Below are 18,420 nucleotides of genomic sequence, written 5' to 3'. Positions count from 1 at the left end.
AATAACTGGTGGATCTCTAATGTTAACTGCAAACAAGTTATAAATTAAAGATAATCCCTGAGCAACCTTGCTATCTGAATAATCAAATAATTTAGGGAAAATGACTTGCTTCATGATAAGCATTTAACAAAGCTCTCCTCAAACCTCAGCAAGGGGTGTTTTCTTTAAGGGGTTCTAAGCTCTGCAGATGATGCAGACAGATCTGAGAGATAATGAACACAAAGCAGCCGTCTGAGAAATGTCTCTCTGAAACCCTTCCTGGCATTGTGTTGGGAGACATCCACAAGAAGAGGAAGCACAGAGCCCAACATAGAACTGCAGTTTCAGCACAGCCACGTAACGTTACATGTTTTTTTGTTTTTTTTATATCTAAATTGTGTGTTAGATAGGAATGCATTGATGGTGTGTTTGGGCCCATGCAGATATTTTTCACATGCATATCTCTAGATCACATAAGATAGAGGAATAGGAAAATCTTATATCCTCATTACACGCAGCTATACATGCAATAGAAACAAATATTTAAAACAATTGATCAGTTTAAAATATTGGCCAAGTCTAATCATCTGTCTGATGTCGATTTGACTCCGACATCTCTGTGTAGCACTAATATTAAAAATATTTACATCCAATGCAATGACATCCCAATAAATGTGACCGAACGATTGCAGCAAATAAATTCACAGAGAGACAGGCAAGTCATCTGAATGTGGAGTGAAGAGTTTAGAGGGTGTTCATGTCATGTAAAAGTGGTGAAGTGATCGCTGGACTGATTTCTGGGTAAAGCTGTTTTAGAGGCAGGGGATGAGGCACCAGGCGAGCTCCCCATCATCTCACTGCTGCTGCCTCTGACAGCAAGTCCACTCATTAAAGTCAAGGTCAGCACAAGGTTATCATTTATGTGACAGGCTGCAGGATTACAAAAGATACCACTGGATGCTGGAGGGCATCATACAAGGGTGTGTGTGCGCGCACGTTTACATCAGGACCAAAAAAAGGCACCAACCCTTCTCCAGATATGCAGTCTCAATGCCCCTTTGTACGTCTTTGTAATGTATCCGATTAGACAATACATTTGGGGGGGGGGTTCCTTACATTTTGTTCAGTTATGTGTGTAACTAGCAAAATGAATCATTCTTTTAAAATATTTAAACTTACATTGCTCACTCAGGTCACCCAGGGGTTTGCCTGGTCAGCTCTTCAGGGCAATTCTCAGGCCACTCACAGTAGGCACTGTTTATTCTCAAAATTGACGCATTGGAGTAAACAGAATCCTAAGGCTTCTCTTAAAGATATCAGGGAACATCAGATGAGTAATTTGTCTTTGATATTTAAAGAACCACAGTCACCGAAATGCCCTGCTTCAACCCAACCCCTAGTATTTACTGTATAACTATGTGAAACGCTCCATGTTGTCATGTATCAGAGAGGACACCATGCCCTATACGGACTAACATATCTGAACACCTGCTCATTTAATGTTTCTTCCCAAACCAACGGTATTAAAACAGGTTTATTCTGCTTTTTGTTGGAGTAACTGTCTCTACTGTCATGGGAAGGCTTTCTACAATATCTTGGGCATTGCTGTCAAGATTTGATTGCATTCAGGGACAAAAGCATTAGCCATGTCAGGATGTTGGATGATCACCACCCAACCACATCCCCAACTACCCAGCTCATCCTCCCAAAAGTACTGGATGGAGCTCCATCATTCCAGAGAACATAGTTCCACTGCTCCACAGCTCAATACTGGGGGCTTTATGCCCTCTGGCTCTCATTAGACATTAGGCATGGTGCATTAGTTTGTGTTTACCTGCTCACGCTATTGGCAATACTTCTTTTTATGGACTGGACAAGCTGTATGTGTGCACATTTGAACATCTGTGTTAGCAATAAATGCAACTTACAGTAGCTGAATGCATGTACTAGAAGCTTACACACATGTGCTGGTTCAATTGAAAGACTGGCTCAGTGTGATGAATGCTCCAAAAATCTGTATCCACCACACTGGCCTCAAACCCAAAAAATCACTATTAGAACTGAGAATATAATTAATCGTTTAAAAGCCCAGTAATTTGAGCACAGGTAAGTGCAAAGCATAAGCCTCTTACCCTTCATGCCCAAGTTACTCTGATGGGTTGCACCTCACTGGCAGTGGTTTCCATGAAAGATAAAATATGAGATACGCTCTGAAGAGCCTGAGGTGTGTATCGTTGATGCAGTTTTAATACATGGGTTCAAATTAGATTTTTCAATACCTTACCAACAGTTCAAGTACCAGTTTGAAGTGGAACTGAGACAAGTGTCATCAAAAGAGTAAATCTGAGAGGGTGCTCCATCTGGTCAGACAAATTATCAAATTGTTAACCTGGCCAGCAAAATGAATGGGCAATTATCCATTTACATGTAAACCTTTCATATGAATAGAAAAAAAGACAGGCAAATTCATTTTTCTTATATAAGACTTATATTTTTTTCATTCATGTTTTGACTAAACAGGAAAAAGTATAATCTTCAGAGTTGCAGGCCGATCCACTTTGTGCAATCTCTCTCTGACTAGGTTTGAACTGGGATGAGCCAATTCGAAAACTGGAGAAAACTCCAGGTCCACCTCAACTGTTATTACAGTCATAGACCAGAACAAAAACATCAAATAAAATCATTACAGTTTTCACAGCTCCCATGACCCCTGGTTTTCTAAAAAGTGAGAGAGGAGATATGGAAAGCAAAAGAAAAACATGTCTAAACAAAAAAAAAAAAAAAAAAAAAAAAAAAAAAAAGTGTTGATGGCTTTAGCTAGTAACCATGGAAACCACAGAGGAGGCAGATGAGAGGAGAAGGCAAAGATGAACATGAGTGGGCAGAGACACCGAGGAGCTAGCAATAACCAGACAACTAGGAACAAAAGACGCCCTTCACTTCTTTGACCCCTTCCCTTTACTGAGAGATTCCTCACTTGGCAGTGCTCTTCTAAATCTCACAGAAGGACCACGGCCAGGAGGTAGCACTGATTCCCTATTACTGTACAGAAAGAAAAAAAATACAATATGAGCTTTGTGCTCCGGACAAAGGGTGTGGACAGAAAGGAACTACAATCCATGCCATCCATGTAGCTGAGAAAAACTGAGCACAGTCCAGTCACTTCCACATACACATCCTCATCATGATGAGCAGTACATCTACCCTGATGAACATGATTTACCTTAAAAGCAGTGTACCCTAAACATCCTTAATAAAGCAGGTAAGAGAGAGAGCGGACATGATAATGATGATGAGAACGTGGCTCAATCTACTTCTCAGAAGGCAGTCGTACTAAGCGCTCGATAAATTCCAGGTAGGGTGGGGGCAACAGCAGCAGCATGGAAGAGATGGAAGAGTGTGCAGGGAGAAAACGAGAGCGAGCATGTGACCAGCATTACCTCACCTCTCTTAGAGAGGCACGTCTAGCTTGCATCACTTCCTCTCCTCTCCGCACTTACTTCCGCATCCACATCATCACAGCCAACCAGGCAGCCAGGCACCACGCAGCATCCCTCCATCTTAATGCAGCACGGGCATTAACCTGCTCTGCAGTGACCGCAGCATGCCTTATCAGGCTCATTCCCAGCCTCTTTGGGGATATCTTTCTTTATGACAGCCAGTTGGAAGTCAATATGGCTTGTTTTTTAGCTCCTGCCGTCATGTATGGGCTTGAGGCACCGCAGGACTGCAGCGCATGAGTCTCTGAGGGCTGGGGAGGTGATAACCTCTGAGCAAACAGAACGAGGAGAGAGCCTGTTCTCCCCTGCAGCTTCAACACGAAAACACACTCCTGGCATAAAGAGGCTTTCATCAAAGCCAGCGCTTTCTGCCACCTTTATCCAGAACATGTACACACAGAGAGAAACTGCAGGAGAACCATCTCCCTCTGCCTGATTGCTCCCTAACAAAAGGCACCTGCACTGAAGCTGCTGCTGCTCTGCTGAATAAGCAGACGCACACTTTGTGCCCTGACCAGTGACTGGGACCAACTAAGAGGAATTTCTACCCGTTTCCAGTAACAGCCACGCATGTACACACTTACACTCCCATTCACACACAGGACCATTTCCACACAGCTCATTTCTACAGTGAATACCCAAAGCCCCCCAAATGTTACGCTGCTTCATACTGGCAACCTTGACTGACTAACCAGTTCAAAGCAATAAACCAAACTGCTCTGGAGATCATCTAGGGATGTCCTGTTTTAAGTACCCTATAATGCGGAGCATTGGCCGATTACTGCTCTGATGTTTGGTAGATGTTTTTTCTTAAGACAAACAATTTATGGTGTGTTTATTATTTTACCACACAGTCTGACTGATCATTCGGCTTCAAAATACCGTAGGGGCGTCTTCACACCTGAACTTTCCTTGGTGCGATTTGTTTAGGCAGGTATGAACAGAGTAATCACACCAAAGCAGGACAAAAGCAACCGTACCAAAACCTTTGAGAAGAGGTGATCTCAGTCCAGTCCCAAACAAACTCTGGAGTGCTTTATTTGTGGTAAAAATGTGATTTGGCCTAAAATTTAGTCAACTACTTAGCAACTCCATATCCAGGTTTTTACCTACTATGTTGCCCCGATAATCACTACAGCTATGAACAAATTCCATATTAAACTGCAAAGAAATTAGCACTAGTCCAGAACACACAACCTCCTTCCTGCATTTACCTTCTTGCTCTTGCCCCAGACTGGTTTGACCAAAAAGCAGATAAAACGTGCTCTCCTGGTTAACTAACCAGAGCAAACAAACTGTGTGTGTAAAAACACCCTAAAATCACATAATTGTGTGATCTGAACTGATATCAGTTGTTGTTTTGTTGAATAATGATGTAAAATAACACTTTTATAGGGTGGTGAATGTTCTCTGAGCGGGTTTCTGGAATATCGGTCAAGTGAAAATTAAACAGAGTTGGTTTGGCAGCATGGGTAAACAGCAGAAAATAGATCATGTCTGGAAGAAAAGCAGTTCAAACACTGTCACAGCACTAGAACCACAGATATTACATTACGTTTTCATGTTCCACTGTAAAATCATTCCATACAGCACACCATCAACAGTTTAGTTTCCTTTGGAATAAAACACCTCGCTGCTGCAAGTTGCAAATAAGGTACATAATAGTGCAATCTCCTAGAACAGGAGAAATAATTTATCAGATCTGGACTAGATTAGATCCGGATGAGATCAGGATCTCACTTGCATCACATTGGAGCTGTTAACTGTATTGAGAACAATACAGACAGTAAAACACTGGTAGCTGATTCTCAATGACAGGGTCACTGCGTATATTTAAAAAAATTAATAAAAGGAAAATTAATGAGCTCTGCAGCATCATCCAAAATCAGATTTGTCAGATCTAAGGTTGTAACAACACACTTGGCCCATGATTCAATTAATTTCATGAGGTTTCCAATGTTTATATTGAATATTTTCATGATATTTTGTTTTACAAAGTTTAGTGACAAAAAAAAAAAAAAAAAAAAAAAAAAAAAAAAAAAAAAAACGATGACTGACGCCATGCTCATTACTGCATAATCCACTAATAAGACTAGAGCTGGCAGGCGGAGGAGTGGAGTTAGTTATTGATTTGTGCTTGTGGTTTGTAATCTTCTTGGTTGTCAAACACTGCTACTTCATTAAAAATCACAACTAATAAACCGGTTGTTCGGCCTGATGCATAGTGTCACGTTTTGTATTGCAATATCACAATTGTTAAACCTTTGTTACAGCAAGTCTAAAAACATAGGCTACACAAGTGCATATACTATTAGGACACTTTTTATGATATGCAATTTTCTTGCAACATTTAATACTAAATGTTTCTTAGCCAAATTATTTCACACCCACACAAAATGTAATAAAATAGGATCAAGTATACCATTTATGATGAACCTACAGTTCATGAGACATGCATGATTTAGTAAAATATCAACTGTGAATTGTCAATTGTAAAACTCTCCAATAATGCACAATACCAGTGCAATCACTGCATGATCTTCAGTTATGTAAAACATAAACATAATCAAATCTGAGATCACTCCTTCAGGACAGCAAAGATATTACTAAAAATACAGCAAAACAGTTCTTAGCAATTTAGAACAAAAATAAACTCCCATGTGCATGCAGTCTCTCCTAAAAATGTAACCTGACAATGTGAAAGACACTGCATTTGATTCAGATTTAAGGATTGTGCAGAACGCAAGTAGGACCAGGGAAAGAAAAGAATGATTATTTTGGAGACCCTCTGAATGTAGGTTAATTGCAAATGCTCCACATTATGCTCAGGCAGCAAAGAGCCGGCAGTCCTTGAGTGAGAATGTGTGGAGGGCACTCAAAACTGGACGTGTGCATGCGCAGCATGTGACTGTTGAGCCAGCTGTCTCTCACACACACAAGATTTGGGGAGCTCCACAGAGGCCACACCTCATAAGTAGCCCAGACTAGCAGAGGCAGGGAATTAGCACTAAGGCTTTGTTTTGTTTACAGTCATTTAAATAAGGACCTGAGCCATTTGCTATTGTGCACACACACGCGTGCCCGCGCACACACACACACACAGGCATGTGGCAGCACAGCAATGTACACTTCCCAGTAAAAGGGGGCTTCAGATTTTATATTAAATCATATTCCCTTACTAGCTCACACCTCTTCCTTCTTCTATAGACTTAGAGAGCACTTCATGATTTCAGCACAGTGTTGAGGTGAATTAAAGCAACATTATGCAGCAACTGTACCTTAAAATCATTTGGATGCTCCACTGACTGCAATAGGGATAACGAGATCCCTGTCTTTGCCACTCTGGGCCAGAGCGCTGCTACTGCACTATGAAACTTCAGTATAGCGTTCACAAGACTTCTCATGAGAACTGTTAAGCGCTGCTAACCATATGTAATTTGTTGTTAACCACAACAGTGTGGAATACAGTTTAACTACTGCCATTAGTTCTTACAGTAATAATTTCCTCAATGTGGTTGAAAAGATGCAGTGAAAACATACAGACTGAGCTGCTTTCAGTCACATGAACAAAGTGTGTGGATAAACTGCTAGTTTGTAAACATGATGCCACAAGAACTATAAGGCAGCACATCGAGCACGAGCACTGCAGCAGTGTCACTTTGATGTGTAAGTGGACAGCAGCATTATATTAGTGTGAGGAAGGGGAGTCTTACAGATGCAGGGTGAGTATAAAGAGGAAAATTCATCAAGTATACCGATGGACTCCACTGATAACTTTTAATGTGCTACAAAAAGAACACTTTCAGATTCTCTCAATTAAATTACATATTTTGTATGTTAAATAGACAGGATGGACTCAAGACGTCTAGTTTTGCCATGAAAAATGGTAAATCAGTGCATCAGTAATACGGATTAAAACTCCAATACTGTTCTGTCCGTTCTCCCTTTTTTATCTCTGATACTGTATTAAAATCATCACACCCTTTATTTTCATGGCTTTCTTACCAGACTCAAACACAGGTTGTTTAATTACCCTGGGTAATGAAGGCTCCTGGTGAGAAAGTCACACGCCTTATTTCAGTGAGCCATAATTGTGTTTTGTGCTATTGTATTAAAAAAAAAACATTAAACTGCCTCAGGGCTAATTCTGAGTGAGACTGAGGCTGCAGTGCAGCTTGTGGGGTGAAGTCCCCGAAAACAGCAGAAGGGCCTAAAGCTCATTCATCTGACAGTCTGCAGATTAAATCCATACTGGTGATGGGCACCCCGCTGACTGGCTGGCGGCAGATTCATCCGCAGCCCATCAGGAGCTGGCATCCTTAGCCCGCAACACAGGCACGTGTGCAAATGTGCCAATATCCAGACTACGCCAGCACACACCTGCCACACCTACATCCAGCACACAGCAGCCAGATGCACCTCTGCAAGCTGGTTCATACTGAAGCACCACTGTCCTGTCTATCAAACCAACGCGACTGTCAGTCATTTACGTGTGACATTCATACATCCGCAAAAGCAAAGAAGCATGAAATTGCCATTAGGCTGGAAGAAAAATGGAAAAATGGCTTCAATATGTACTTCCCACACCCACCAGTCAGCATGATTAGAACAAAAGCTCAAACAACCTTGGGAAAATCAGGGCTTGAAATGAGCAAATAGAAAAACAGCACTTCAGTTAAGCACAGTAAAGCTGACTGAGACCACTGCCTTCTTATCTTTTGGGAGCAGGGTCCCCACACACACACACACACACACACACACACACACACACACACACACACACACACACACACACACACACACACACACACACACACACACACGATTAGCATACTGCATTCCAGACTTACATATTATGCACTTAGAGTGGGACAGCTACACACACTCTCTAGGAGAGAATATTGACTCTCTATCCAAGTTTTGACCTGGTCAGCAAATCACAAAAATCCCAGGTCAGGACCTGTGAAGGACCACCACAATGACAAAACATTCAGATGTACCAAACAGGCCAGCTTCGTCTGCAGATCCAATCTGCAAGTTATTTGGTTTCTTTTTTTAATAATCCCCCATAGCATGTATCTGCCAAACACTGGGTGTACTCAAGGTGCTACTGTATGAATGGTTCAATTATGACTTTGTGACTATATTTAACACTTTATGATGCAAATATAACACATGACTTAGATAAACATCTGCAAATCTGACAGCTTAGGGTAACATTATCATTACTTTAAACTGTCCAATTGCAGCCATAGGGGGGAAGGCAACAAAAATGCCCCAAAACTAGCCTTCTTTTCACTTATTTTGAACAGGCAGCTGTGCAAGATACCATTTGTTCCCCTTAGTTTCTGAGGTAGTTGGTACAGCCTGTAGTTTATTAAGCAGTAAAATGTAAACCGTTAACATGAGGTGGCGCATCGGCCATATTTCTATGTTTAGGCTAATAAAAACAATTAATCAATAATTTACAATTGCCTACAAATAAAACCAGCGAATAAAATCCTGTAAATAAAACCTCCCAAAGAAAAGAAGATCTGAAATAAGCAGGCAGGTCTTCTAGCTCCAGAGTGTCATATACACTCACCATAGTCAACTTGCTAATGGCATACAATATTTCTGAGATTAATTAAAGTTTGTAAAATCTGGTTCTTGCCTAAATTAATTTATCTTCAGATATAGGCCACATTGTATTCTCCATAAGACTGTATTCCCCCAACTGTAACCTCAGTACCATTTCAGGGCAAATACATGTTTTGCTACAACCCTACTGAATTCATATGTCAGTCAAAAAAAGGTTCAACACACTTCTAGGTAGATAATGGTCAATCATTTTACAAAATGGGTTATAAAATTATTTTTCACTGATTGGTTTTATCATGAATCTGCCCCTTTAATCCCCATACAGCAGTAAATCTTGCATAATAGTCAATATGCATCTAAACAAACATTCACCAATATTACTTATTGTTAATTGTACTCTACAGAATGCGCACTCTAGGTGCATTTGACTTTATGTAACAACAGCTCACAAACTAGCTAAACTGTTAAATCTGGTTGCTGAAAAGCTTGTGATAACCAGAACACACATCTAAACAAAACGCAACACAGGAAGAGCCATATTCCCATTACAATTTGTACCTAAAAAAATGTTTTTTTATTTTTTTACCTTCATCATGAACACTCAGTATATTCTAAACATGTCAGGGGGTGTTATCAATTCAGAAGTAGGTTTGTTATAGTTGTGTCGTCACACGAAATAGTTGTACTGAAGTGAAGAAACCACAAATCACCACAGCACTTATCTATGACGGCACATACATAAATAACACGATAACCACTGATGGCAAGCTGCTAAAGTCAATAACTTAATTTAATCTCCATTAGTGGAACATCTGGCAACTGCAATATTGTCAATTGTGCACTAGAAGGATAATATGAAGCTCAGTTTAATCTCTGCCACAATCATTACCTCATACCCCGACTAAAAGGCCGATTATAAATCCTGTGCAATAAAGGACATATTGAGGGTTCACAACATACAGGCTACATCTAACCAACATAACATGAAAAACACAAAAACTTCCAATAACCACCAAACGACTCCTCAGCACAATTAGTCTTCGAGCACTGAAGCTGATAAGTATATGTATACCTTTAGCACACTCATGCTGCCACAAGTCTCTTGATCCTGCAATCAGTCAGTCACTCCTTTATTCCTCTTGACAAATCATCAGTAAGCAGTGAACTATTCACCTGTCAGAGTCTCTGATAAATCCATATTCTCACAAGGCCATGGAGAACCGCTTAATGAAATGGAAAACTGGGCAGGACCTCCAACGGTTATGACATCTAATGCTCAGTCAATAAAATATTCAAACTGATGACAATTACAACACAAGCGTCCAGATACAAAGACACAATTTCCTATTCTCTAACCTGTATTTGTGTGATTATTCACATTAGAAGCAAGGGTTCCGGTGACTTACAGTTCATCTCGTTGCCTCTGTGACAGCACCATGGTGGCAGTGTGGAGGGAGGGGGGTCAGGTGAAGGGCGTGCAGCAGCTGCTGTCTCCCTGGCAGGAGATGACCGATCGGACACAGGCTCTGGCTCACAGGGGGGTCTGCCGCTCAAAACGTACTCTTCCCTTGATGGACTTGCTGCAGGAACACCACAAACAGACAGCCTGCAGACATTCACTGGCCAGACTGTCACTGCATCTGCATAGAAAGAGAGAAAGAATTAAGCACAATGACCAAACAGAATAACGAGCAGTGACCAATCCCTGCTCCCTAAATTTTCAGTCTGACAGTGGCTTAAGTGTTAAAATGAACATTTCATCAGGGGTTCCATCCACTCATTCCTATCGCAGATACACATCTCAGCCCCATTCCCTGCATTCTACCTGCCATGCTGAGCATTCGGTTACGGACTCGTGATGCCCCTGTTGGGAGCTACACACATAAAAAGGGGGACTTGTGACCCAGATTTTAGCATCCACATACTTTACCACTCTGACAGCATGGCCTGCAGAGCAGCAGCAGCCAGGTTTCTAAATCTAACCCAAACCACACCACACAGTGTCTAGGCTGATAGCCATTTTACAAAGGTGGAACTATTTCAACATAGTATACATACACATTCAAAAGAGTGCACATATGACCCCTTTTTCCATCACAGAAACATTTCACTTGCACTTTTTTGTAGTATCTACTTCTAATTACAAACACTAGTCAACTGGGTGCATCCAATCAGAGTAAAGTAAGAGAATAGGAGAGTGGTTACGTTAATGCATATATACATAAATGCCTGGGCTTTCCTTGGTGGTTCCTTTTAGCGCACAAAATACTGAAAACTGAATCAAATCAAATACAGATCTGAAAACTGTCAAGCAACTGTGAGCTTGATCAAATTCATGGTAGGACCAATGCTTGCCAAGGAAAACCCTCTATTGCCAGTTTCCTGCAGAAGGCAAAGAATATATTGAAAAAAATAAGAAAAGAAAGTACAATAAATAAAACTTTTATTCTTGCAGCAACAAAAAGCAGTAGACCCCCCCCACTGATGTTCATTAATACAGTCAGACCTGAGAAGCGAGAGGCTTTGGTATTACTCAATACCAGCAGGGAGCATTCAGTGTTGTCAAATTCTGTATTTTCAAGCCTAAATGAAATGCTGATGCCACCCAGCAAAACCCCAGGGAAAGTAGAGGTACTGTAAAAGATAAGCCACATAATCATGGAAGCTGTGTGAGATGAAATAGAATTCAGCACCTTGTGAGGCTCAAACCAACACAGTCAAGGGAATGGAAAGCACCTTTTATCAGCAATGGAATTACTGGAAAGGACTTTTGTCGTTGCAGATAAATGGAGTGCACCTTGTATGAGCACCACCTCTCACCACCAGTGGGTCTGCTCTATATGATAGGCCTTAACTCAGAACAGAACAGAGGTATTATAAAACTTTGCTAAGCAGAAAGGGGAAGCAAATATGCAAATTCAAAACCAGTCTAAATATCTCAGAACACTCTAGACTATCTCTGAAAACCTATTTAGGGCTATGCATCATAAATACACAACTGTGACTAGCAGAAAATGAAGTTAAAATAATTTAGCAATAATAATAATAAGAAGAAGAAGAATATCTCAACAGGAAGAGTCAGAGGGTCATGGTGGTGAACGGAATAGCATGTTTGAGTTGCATTATATATTTTATTGAATAGCTTTTTACTTTGAAGTGCAGTTGTGATTTCACTGATCTTTTATGTGTAGTGAGGTTTAGATATAACAGAGTTACCAACCCATGTATATTTACAAGCTTGAGGCGCAACTGGGGAGCATCCCAGTCGCCAGGTTTAGCTTCAACCTTCCAAACCGGCCATTCCACATCGAGAGGTGAGCAATACTGGTAAAATACAGCAGACTTTGGGGAGATATTTATAAGACATATTTCTACATTTTCACTGAGGGCTCTTTAAGAGAGAAAAAAAAACTCAGGCCCTGTAGAAGTATTACCAATAGGACTGTCTAGAGCAGATAAACATCAACCAATTGACACCATGCTTAATGCCAGGTGTGGGCTAGAGGGCTATAAAGCTCCCTGGCATTAAGCTGTGGAGCAGTGGAACTGTGTTCTCTGGAATGACTGTGCTTCTGCCAATACTTTCAGGATGAGTTGGGGAGTTCTGGATGAGGTGGATTAATTCAATATTTAAAATGGATACATTATTTTGAACACCCTTGATTTCAAACTATACAATGAATGAGAAGGTGTCCCAATACTCTTGACCATATAGTGCATGTACACCTAATAAGCCTTTGTGATTTTGCATCCACTTCATCTACTTTCCAGAAAAATGTGCCTTCATGTGCACATGCATTCAGTCACCTTGTGCAGTTGCTCTGCTTCATTATACAACACTGGCTGAAATGCCACAAAAACACAATCTACCGAAGCCCAAGAACAGCATTACTTCAAACAAAGACTTAGCGAGGTCTCTTAGCAACTCCCTCTGCGCTTCAGAACCACAGAACAGTAGTGCAGTCCAACAGTAATTATACATTACTGCTATAAAAAGATACCTAGCATGGAGCCCAGGACTCTCAGAAATAATGCAGCAGCAAATTACAGGCTTATTCTATATTGTCATTAAAATTACACACAATTTTTTCACAGACAGATTACTAGCCAAGCAATTGGCTTATCATTCTAAACGCTCATTAAGCCTTGTGTCACTTTAAATACACCGATTTGCATATTCATGGTCAAGACAGAATAGTTTTTGTTTGAGCGGCACCAGAATGCTGTCTGAGCACATTTCAGCCTGCATAGAAGATTGCAAGACAGTATGTTGGCCAAGAATCTGCTTCTAAGCCTAGCCTACAGACTGAAGAGCCTCCACAGTCACAGCACCTTTCGCCAAGATCACATTTCGGCATGAAACATGACATTTGTACCTTTAGAGCTAGCACAATATCACTGACGAGCGGTTTTTAATTGGAGCACTTCACTTGAAAGAGTATATTCACCCTCAATATCAGCAGGTCTGTCACCCTCTCAGAACATTTGAAAAAGGCACATTAGGGGGTACAGATAAGAAAAGAAGCGAGCAAAAGCAGGACGTAGTAAAGAGCAGACAAGGTAGAACAGAGACAGTTAGACAGTTCCCTTCTTTGTACATTGCCGCTGTCCTGGACAGGGGCATCAGCATTCGGAACGTCGACAGCCACCACTACGTAATAGCGGGGAAACCCTTGCTAGTTCATCATCGCTTAAGGCGGAGTTACAGACGAATAGAACTGAATTGTGAACCTCTTGAGGGCAATAGCCAGATTTAGAATAGAAAAAGCCTAACTTATCGACTATTCTTGGCCAATTTCCTTGTTTTAACAAAATGCTACATGGAGCGGGTATGTAAAACTATTGTTAGAAAATGTTATTTCGTGATTATTCGAAAATCTACTATCAACTACTCAAACACTACTTCCCCAAAGGAAGAAACACACAGCTACACATGACAGATTCACTACAGGACTAAACTGGAATAATTATTTTCTGCCCCCCTCTCCCCCTCCTCTCTCTAGTACCTGATTGGGTATTTTCTGTTAATATCAGGCCAACGTTGATACTCCAGACAAGTACAAATGTACACAACATATGTAATATTTACACGTTAAGATACACTACTGCAATGTGTTTATAAATACACATTATAATTTTAGTTTTAATATGTACCAAAGCTTCTTGCATGTAGGTACTTATAGTAAGTAAGAACACACACACCTCAACGCTACTCTGTGCTCATTCCAGACCTCCTTCACATCCACCCGAATAGTCTACAAATCTTCACCATTTTAAAGCCTTTCCACAGACAGTAGACGGTGCATTTACACTTGACTTACTGAGCTGATTTACCTCTGCTCTCTCCATGAAAGGAAAAGACAGTTGTGCAGTTCTCTTTCAGTCTCCCTCCTATTTCACTCTGGAAGCCGCCGTTCTGTACACATTCACTACTGTGATTATGCTGTGATCATTTAGAAAAGCATACGTGACGGCACACTGAAGCATCATTATTTGAATGAAGGAAAATGATGACTGTGTTCATGCTGTTGCATAATCTATTATTAATGAGATGAGAACAGGCAGGCGGGAGGAGTGTGGCACATGACACATGGTTCCCTGTGCTGTGCTGGTTGGAGGTGGATGCAGATGATGCGGGTTTTTGCCAACTTTGATGTTTATACAATGCAGCCGCTTCAGAGATCATAAATAATTGAATGCCTATTTGCCATGATACACACTGTGACATTTACACATAGCTAGATCACGGTTTTTCAATGTACTCTTAAATCCTTTATTATTAAGCTTAATATGACATATGAGGAACCTTGGGGGAGTATAGGTATTAGTCTGCTGACAGCATGCCCTGCCTGTCTGCTTATTTGTGTATATAACCATAGAGTAAAACACCCTGCACTTGGTTATATTATCCCATTTCTGACTGCACCTAAATGTCTGATTAGTGCTTCTAAAACCCTCTGCCTACACACACACTACTGTTGATATCAGCACAGGCCTGGAAACACAAATGACTAATGCAAATCTCTCTGTGTAAATGTGCAAGCTAAAAACAAACCCATATCAACAAAGCTATGGGTAATACTCGTCTCTGTTATGTCTGGCAACATCGTCAGAATGGTAAGATACAAGAGACCAAAACAGTGCCAAGCTGAATCAGCTAAGCTACATGATCCCACAGAGATTCAGCGTGTCTTCCATCTGCATTGAAGGCATGCCTAGTAACACCTAGCTAGCTAACGAATCCAAATAAACCACCTAGATCTAGTATGATCAGCCAAGGGCTAAGTAATGCCCTAGAAACACACGGCAAAAAACAGCAACGCTACTTCAATACATGCTATGATCACATCACCATCATGATTTACTGATGATCAGCATCCTTTTTTATTAGAGCACCTCTCAAAATACCAAGACGTGCCAAAACAGCATGTGAGCAGCGGCTGGGCCGTGTTTTCACTGGAGCTCCGCCCTTACTTGGATGCTTCGACAATCCGTCAAGGCCTTACGACTAGCTGATGTGACCCAAACGAACTGTTACGTGGTCATCATCTACCAAGTCATGTTGATAATCAGCTGACAGAGTCTGAGCTTGTCGTGTTTATATGATTATTTGAGATGACGTTACACAAGCCCACAATTCAAGCTGGTCATCGCTGCACTGATATAGCTGTCTAGCTAGCTAGGGAAGGGTGGAAGACCCATTTAGATGGCTAACGTCTTGGCTAATCAGACCATGTAGCTAGATATATATATATATATCTAATACAGCAAATGACCATCGATAACCGTGCGATCAACGTATTGATCAACGAGCAACAGCAGCAGCTAGCAACTTGCAGCGACGGGCCTTAACGTACGGTGGACGCCACTGTGGTGCTAACGACAGTTTTGGTATTTCATGTCGTAGCTAGATATCTAACATAACAACTAGCAGCTAGCTAACATGACTGTATCTGATATTTAACCAAAACGGACTTCTTCAAATTAAAAAAAAGGGGCGAAACAGCTATGCTAGCTGGCTAGCTAACAACATGACCCGGCAATGATTTCTGCCTGCATTTTTTGAAACTGTAGGAAACTGCTAGTGCAAATACAGCTGCTAAATTAACCAGCCCGGTATTAAAACAGTTACACCGCGGGTTTATTGGGCAGTTACGGTTGTATCAAGCTGCCTAGTTCGATGTTAGTCCGTATTATTTCAGGTGAGTGTCCGTTAGGGTCGTTAGCCAACTGTTGATAGCGCCGCGCAGCCCCCGGATCGTGACATTGATGAAGCGACGTGTTGATCCACCGGCGGCGTCAGCAGCCCCGCAGACACACGACACACGACGAAAGACACACACACTCCTCCAAACTAACGACCCTCACAAGTGTCAAACCTACCATACTAACGAGCCCAGAGCAAAGCGACGTGTCTGACAAATTCAAGAGCTCAAAAACAAGCCTCTGAACTACTTCTCTAACGGCCCGTCCGCCATTTTGAGACACTGAGAAATGAGGAGGAAAATTTACAGCCACTTCTGGGCGCGATGAGTTTCCCTCCTTTTCGGCAGGACTGCTGCGAGAGAGATACTCACCCTACAGTGCCACCGCTGAATATGTATCCACAGAGCACGGTGGAGAGGAAAGCAGCTAGACCGCGATGATGAGGTAAGTGGGTCCCGCTCCGCTCCGCTCGGCTCTGCTTTAGCTACTCTAGTGGCTACCGTTGTTTTCTCCACAGGCTTCGCCAGCACGGACTGCGCATGCGCGGGACCTCACTCGCCGCCTCACTGAGCTGACAGCGACGCGCAGCGCACGCCCTTCACTCGCTCACCCTCGTTTTTATGAACACTCGCAGTTAGTGTGGATTTTGGCCTGGAACAAATGTCACACCGCTGTCCCTCAGTTTTACTGATCTGAGTTTCAGACAGGAGCAAGAAATCCAACCGGATCTGGGAACAAATCTGATCTTCGGTCCCGAAGTGGCAGCAAACGTCATGCCGACCGTTAGCTCTTATGACGAGCACCGATAAGGAACGCTGCTTATGATGTCAGCTGCTCCAGGGTTGATGTGGAAATACACGGTAGACTGTGAATGGAGTCAGTGGAAGTCCAGGGTCGCATATCTGTAAATGAATTCTTACTAGTGCAAACACATTCATCCTTCATTTGGTTTTGACTAGCTGTAATATGCATTTATATATATTATATATCTAAAAACGTCTTTTAACTAGTGCCAATAATGCGATCCATCCATTTATTTACCCTCTTCTTCCTCATCAGGGTGGGAGTGTTTCTGGAGCTCACCCAGAATTATTGAGCACAAGGCAGAAATACCCTCTGTTCAGGGTGTCAGTCCATTGCAGAGGACAGTAATACTATTGTAAATATCTAAAACTCTAACTACAGTGTATATATTTGGAATTACATTTTTTGCTAGCAAAAAAACAATTCAATATATATCTTTAATTTGATTTTTTACTAGTAAAAAAATAGTTATAAGGAAGAGAGAGATTCCATGTCCTTAAAATTATTTTTAAGGATGTGTTATCCTGGCAATATGACCAATCATGTCTTTATAGATCGCTTGATCTGATATTATTACTAGTAAACATTTCATAATTGACTGAAATTAGAATTCCGACTAAGAAATATTGCATTACACTGATCTTGAATTCGAGTTTTCAGTAAAAAAAAAAAAAATAGTCATGGCTATGGTATAGCTGGTGGCATTTTAGGCTAAACGCCATAGTTTTAGAAACAAACCTTGTCTCTCAGTTCTTAAAGGTACTATAAAGACTTTTGGGCACCATAGAGCTGTTAAAAGGAGTAGGCAGCATTCTGTAAAGTGAAAGATGATGTGAACCTGTCTAGAATGTTTACCATCAACTTAGTGTACTGTTCTTTTACCCAAAAAGCACAGCAGCACCATTTGCCCATCAGTAAAATAATAAAAACATGCATTTTCCTATACTGTTACACACTATGTGAGCCTGAAGTGCTTCAGCATGAATGGGCAGGGCTTAATTACTGTAAGGTAAGGCAAATATGTAAACAGGTTTGTTTTTGGAAGGGATCATTTGTTCCAGAAACTGAAGTTTTCAAATCTTAAGTGTTTACATACACTATACAATTTTTGTGAATAAAATGAAGCCATTTAAATGTTGCCATGATGTGGGTCCTTTACAAATGGCTTTAAACCAGATACTACTTGCTTTATTTAAAAAAAAAAAAAAAACACCACACACACCACCAACACTGTGTGCTCTCGAGCAGTGTTATCAGTGTAGAGGTTGGAATGTCTGAAACAGCTCACATATCTTGAGAAACAGTATATTAGTTGTGCACTACATCAGAATTTAACAGGATTTGACAAAAC

The 18,420-nt window shown here is 41.2% G+C and overlaps 1 protein-coding gene across 1 annotated transcript in view; it reads right to left on the bottom strand.

The window, feature by feature from the left end:
- pafah1b1a (platelet-activating factor acetylhydrolase 1b, regulatory subunit 1a) overlaps positions 1-16,771 on the bottom strand; it is a 30,662-nt gene extending 13,891 nt beyond the window's left edge. The window contains exons 1-2 of the mRNA XM_072692005.1: positions 16,637-16,771; positions 10,466-10,699 (exon numbers count right to left, since the gene is read on the bottom strand). Of these exons, the coding sequence (XP_072548106.1) occupies positions 10,466-10,497 (32 nt within the window). The 5' untranslated portion in view covers positions 10,498-10,699; positions 16,637-16,771. The remainder of the gene's footprint in view (positions 1-10,465; positions 10,700-16,636) is intronic.
- Between the last annotated feature and the right edge of the window lie 1,649 nt (positions 16,772-18,420).

The sequence above is a fragment of the Salminus brasiliensis genome, chromosome 11, assembly GCF_030463535.1.
Source record: "Salminus brasiliensis chromosome 11, fSalBra1.hap2, whole genome shotgun sequence".
Classification (NCBI taxonomy): Eukaryota; Metazoa; Chordata; class Actinopteri; order Characiformes; family Bryconidae; genus Salminus; species Salminus brasiliensis.
Note: the sequence above shows the minus strand (reverse complement) of the source record. Positions and strands in the feature narration are given on the sequence as shown.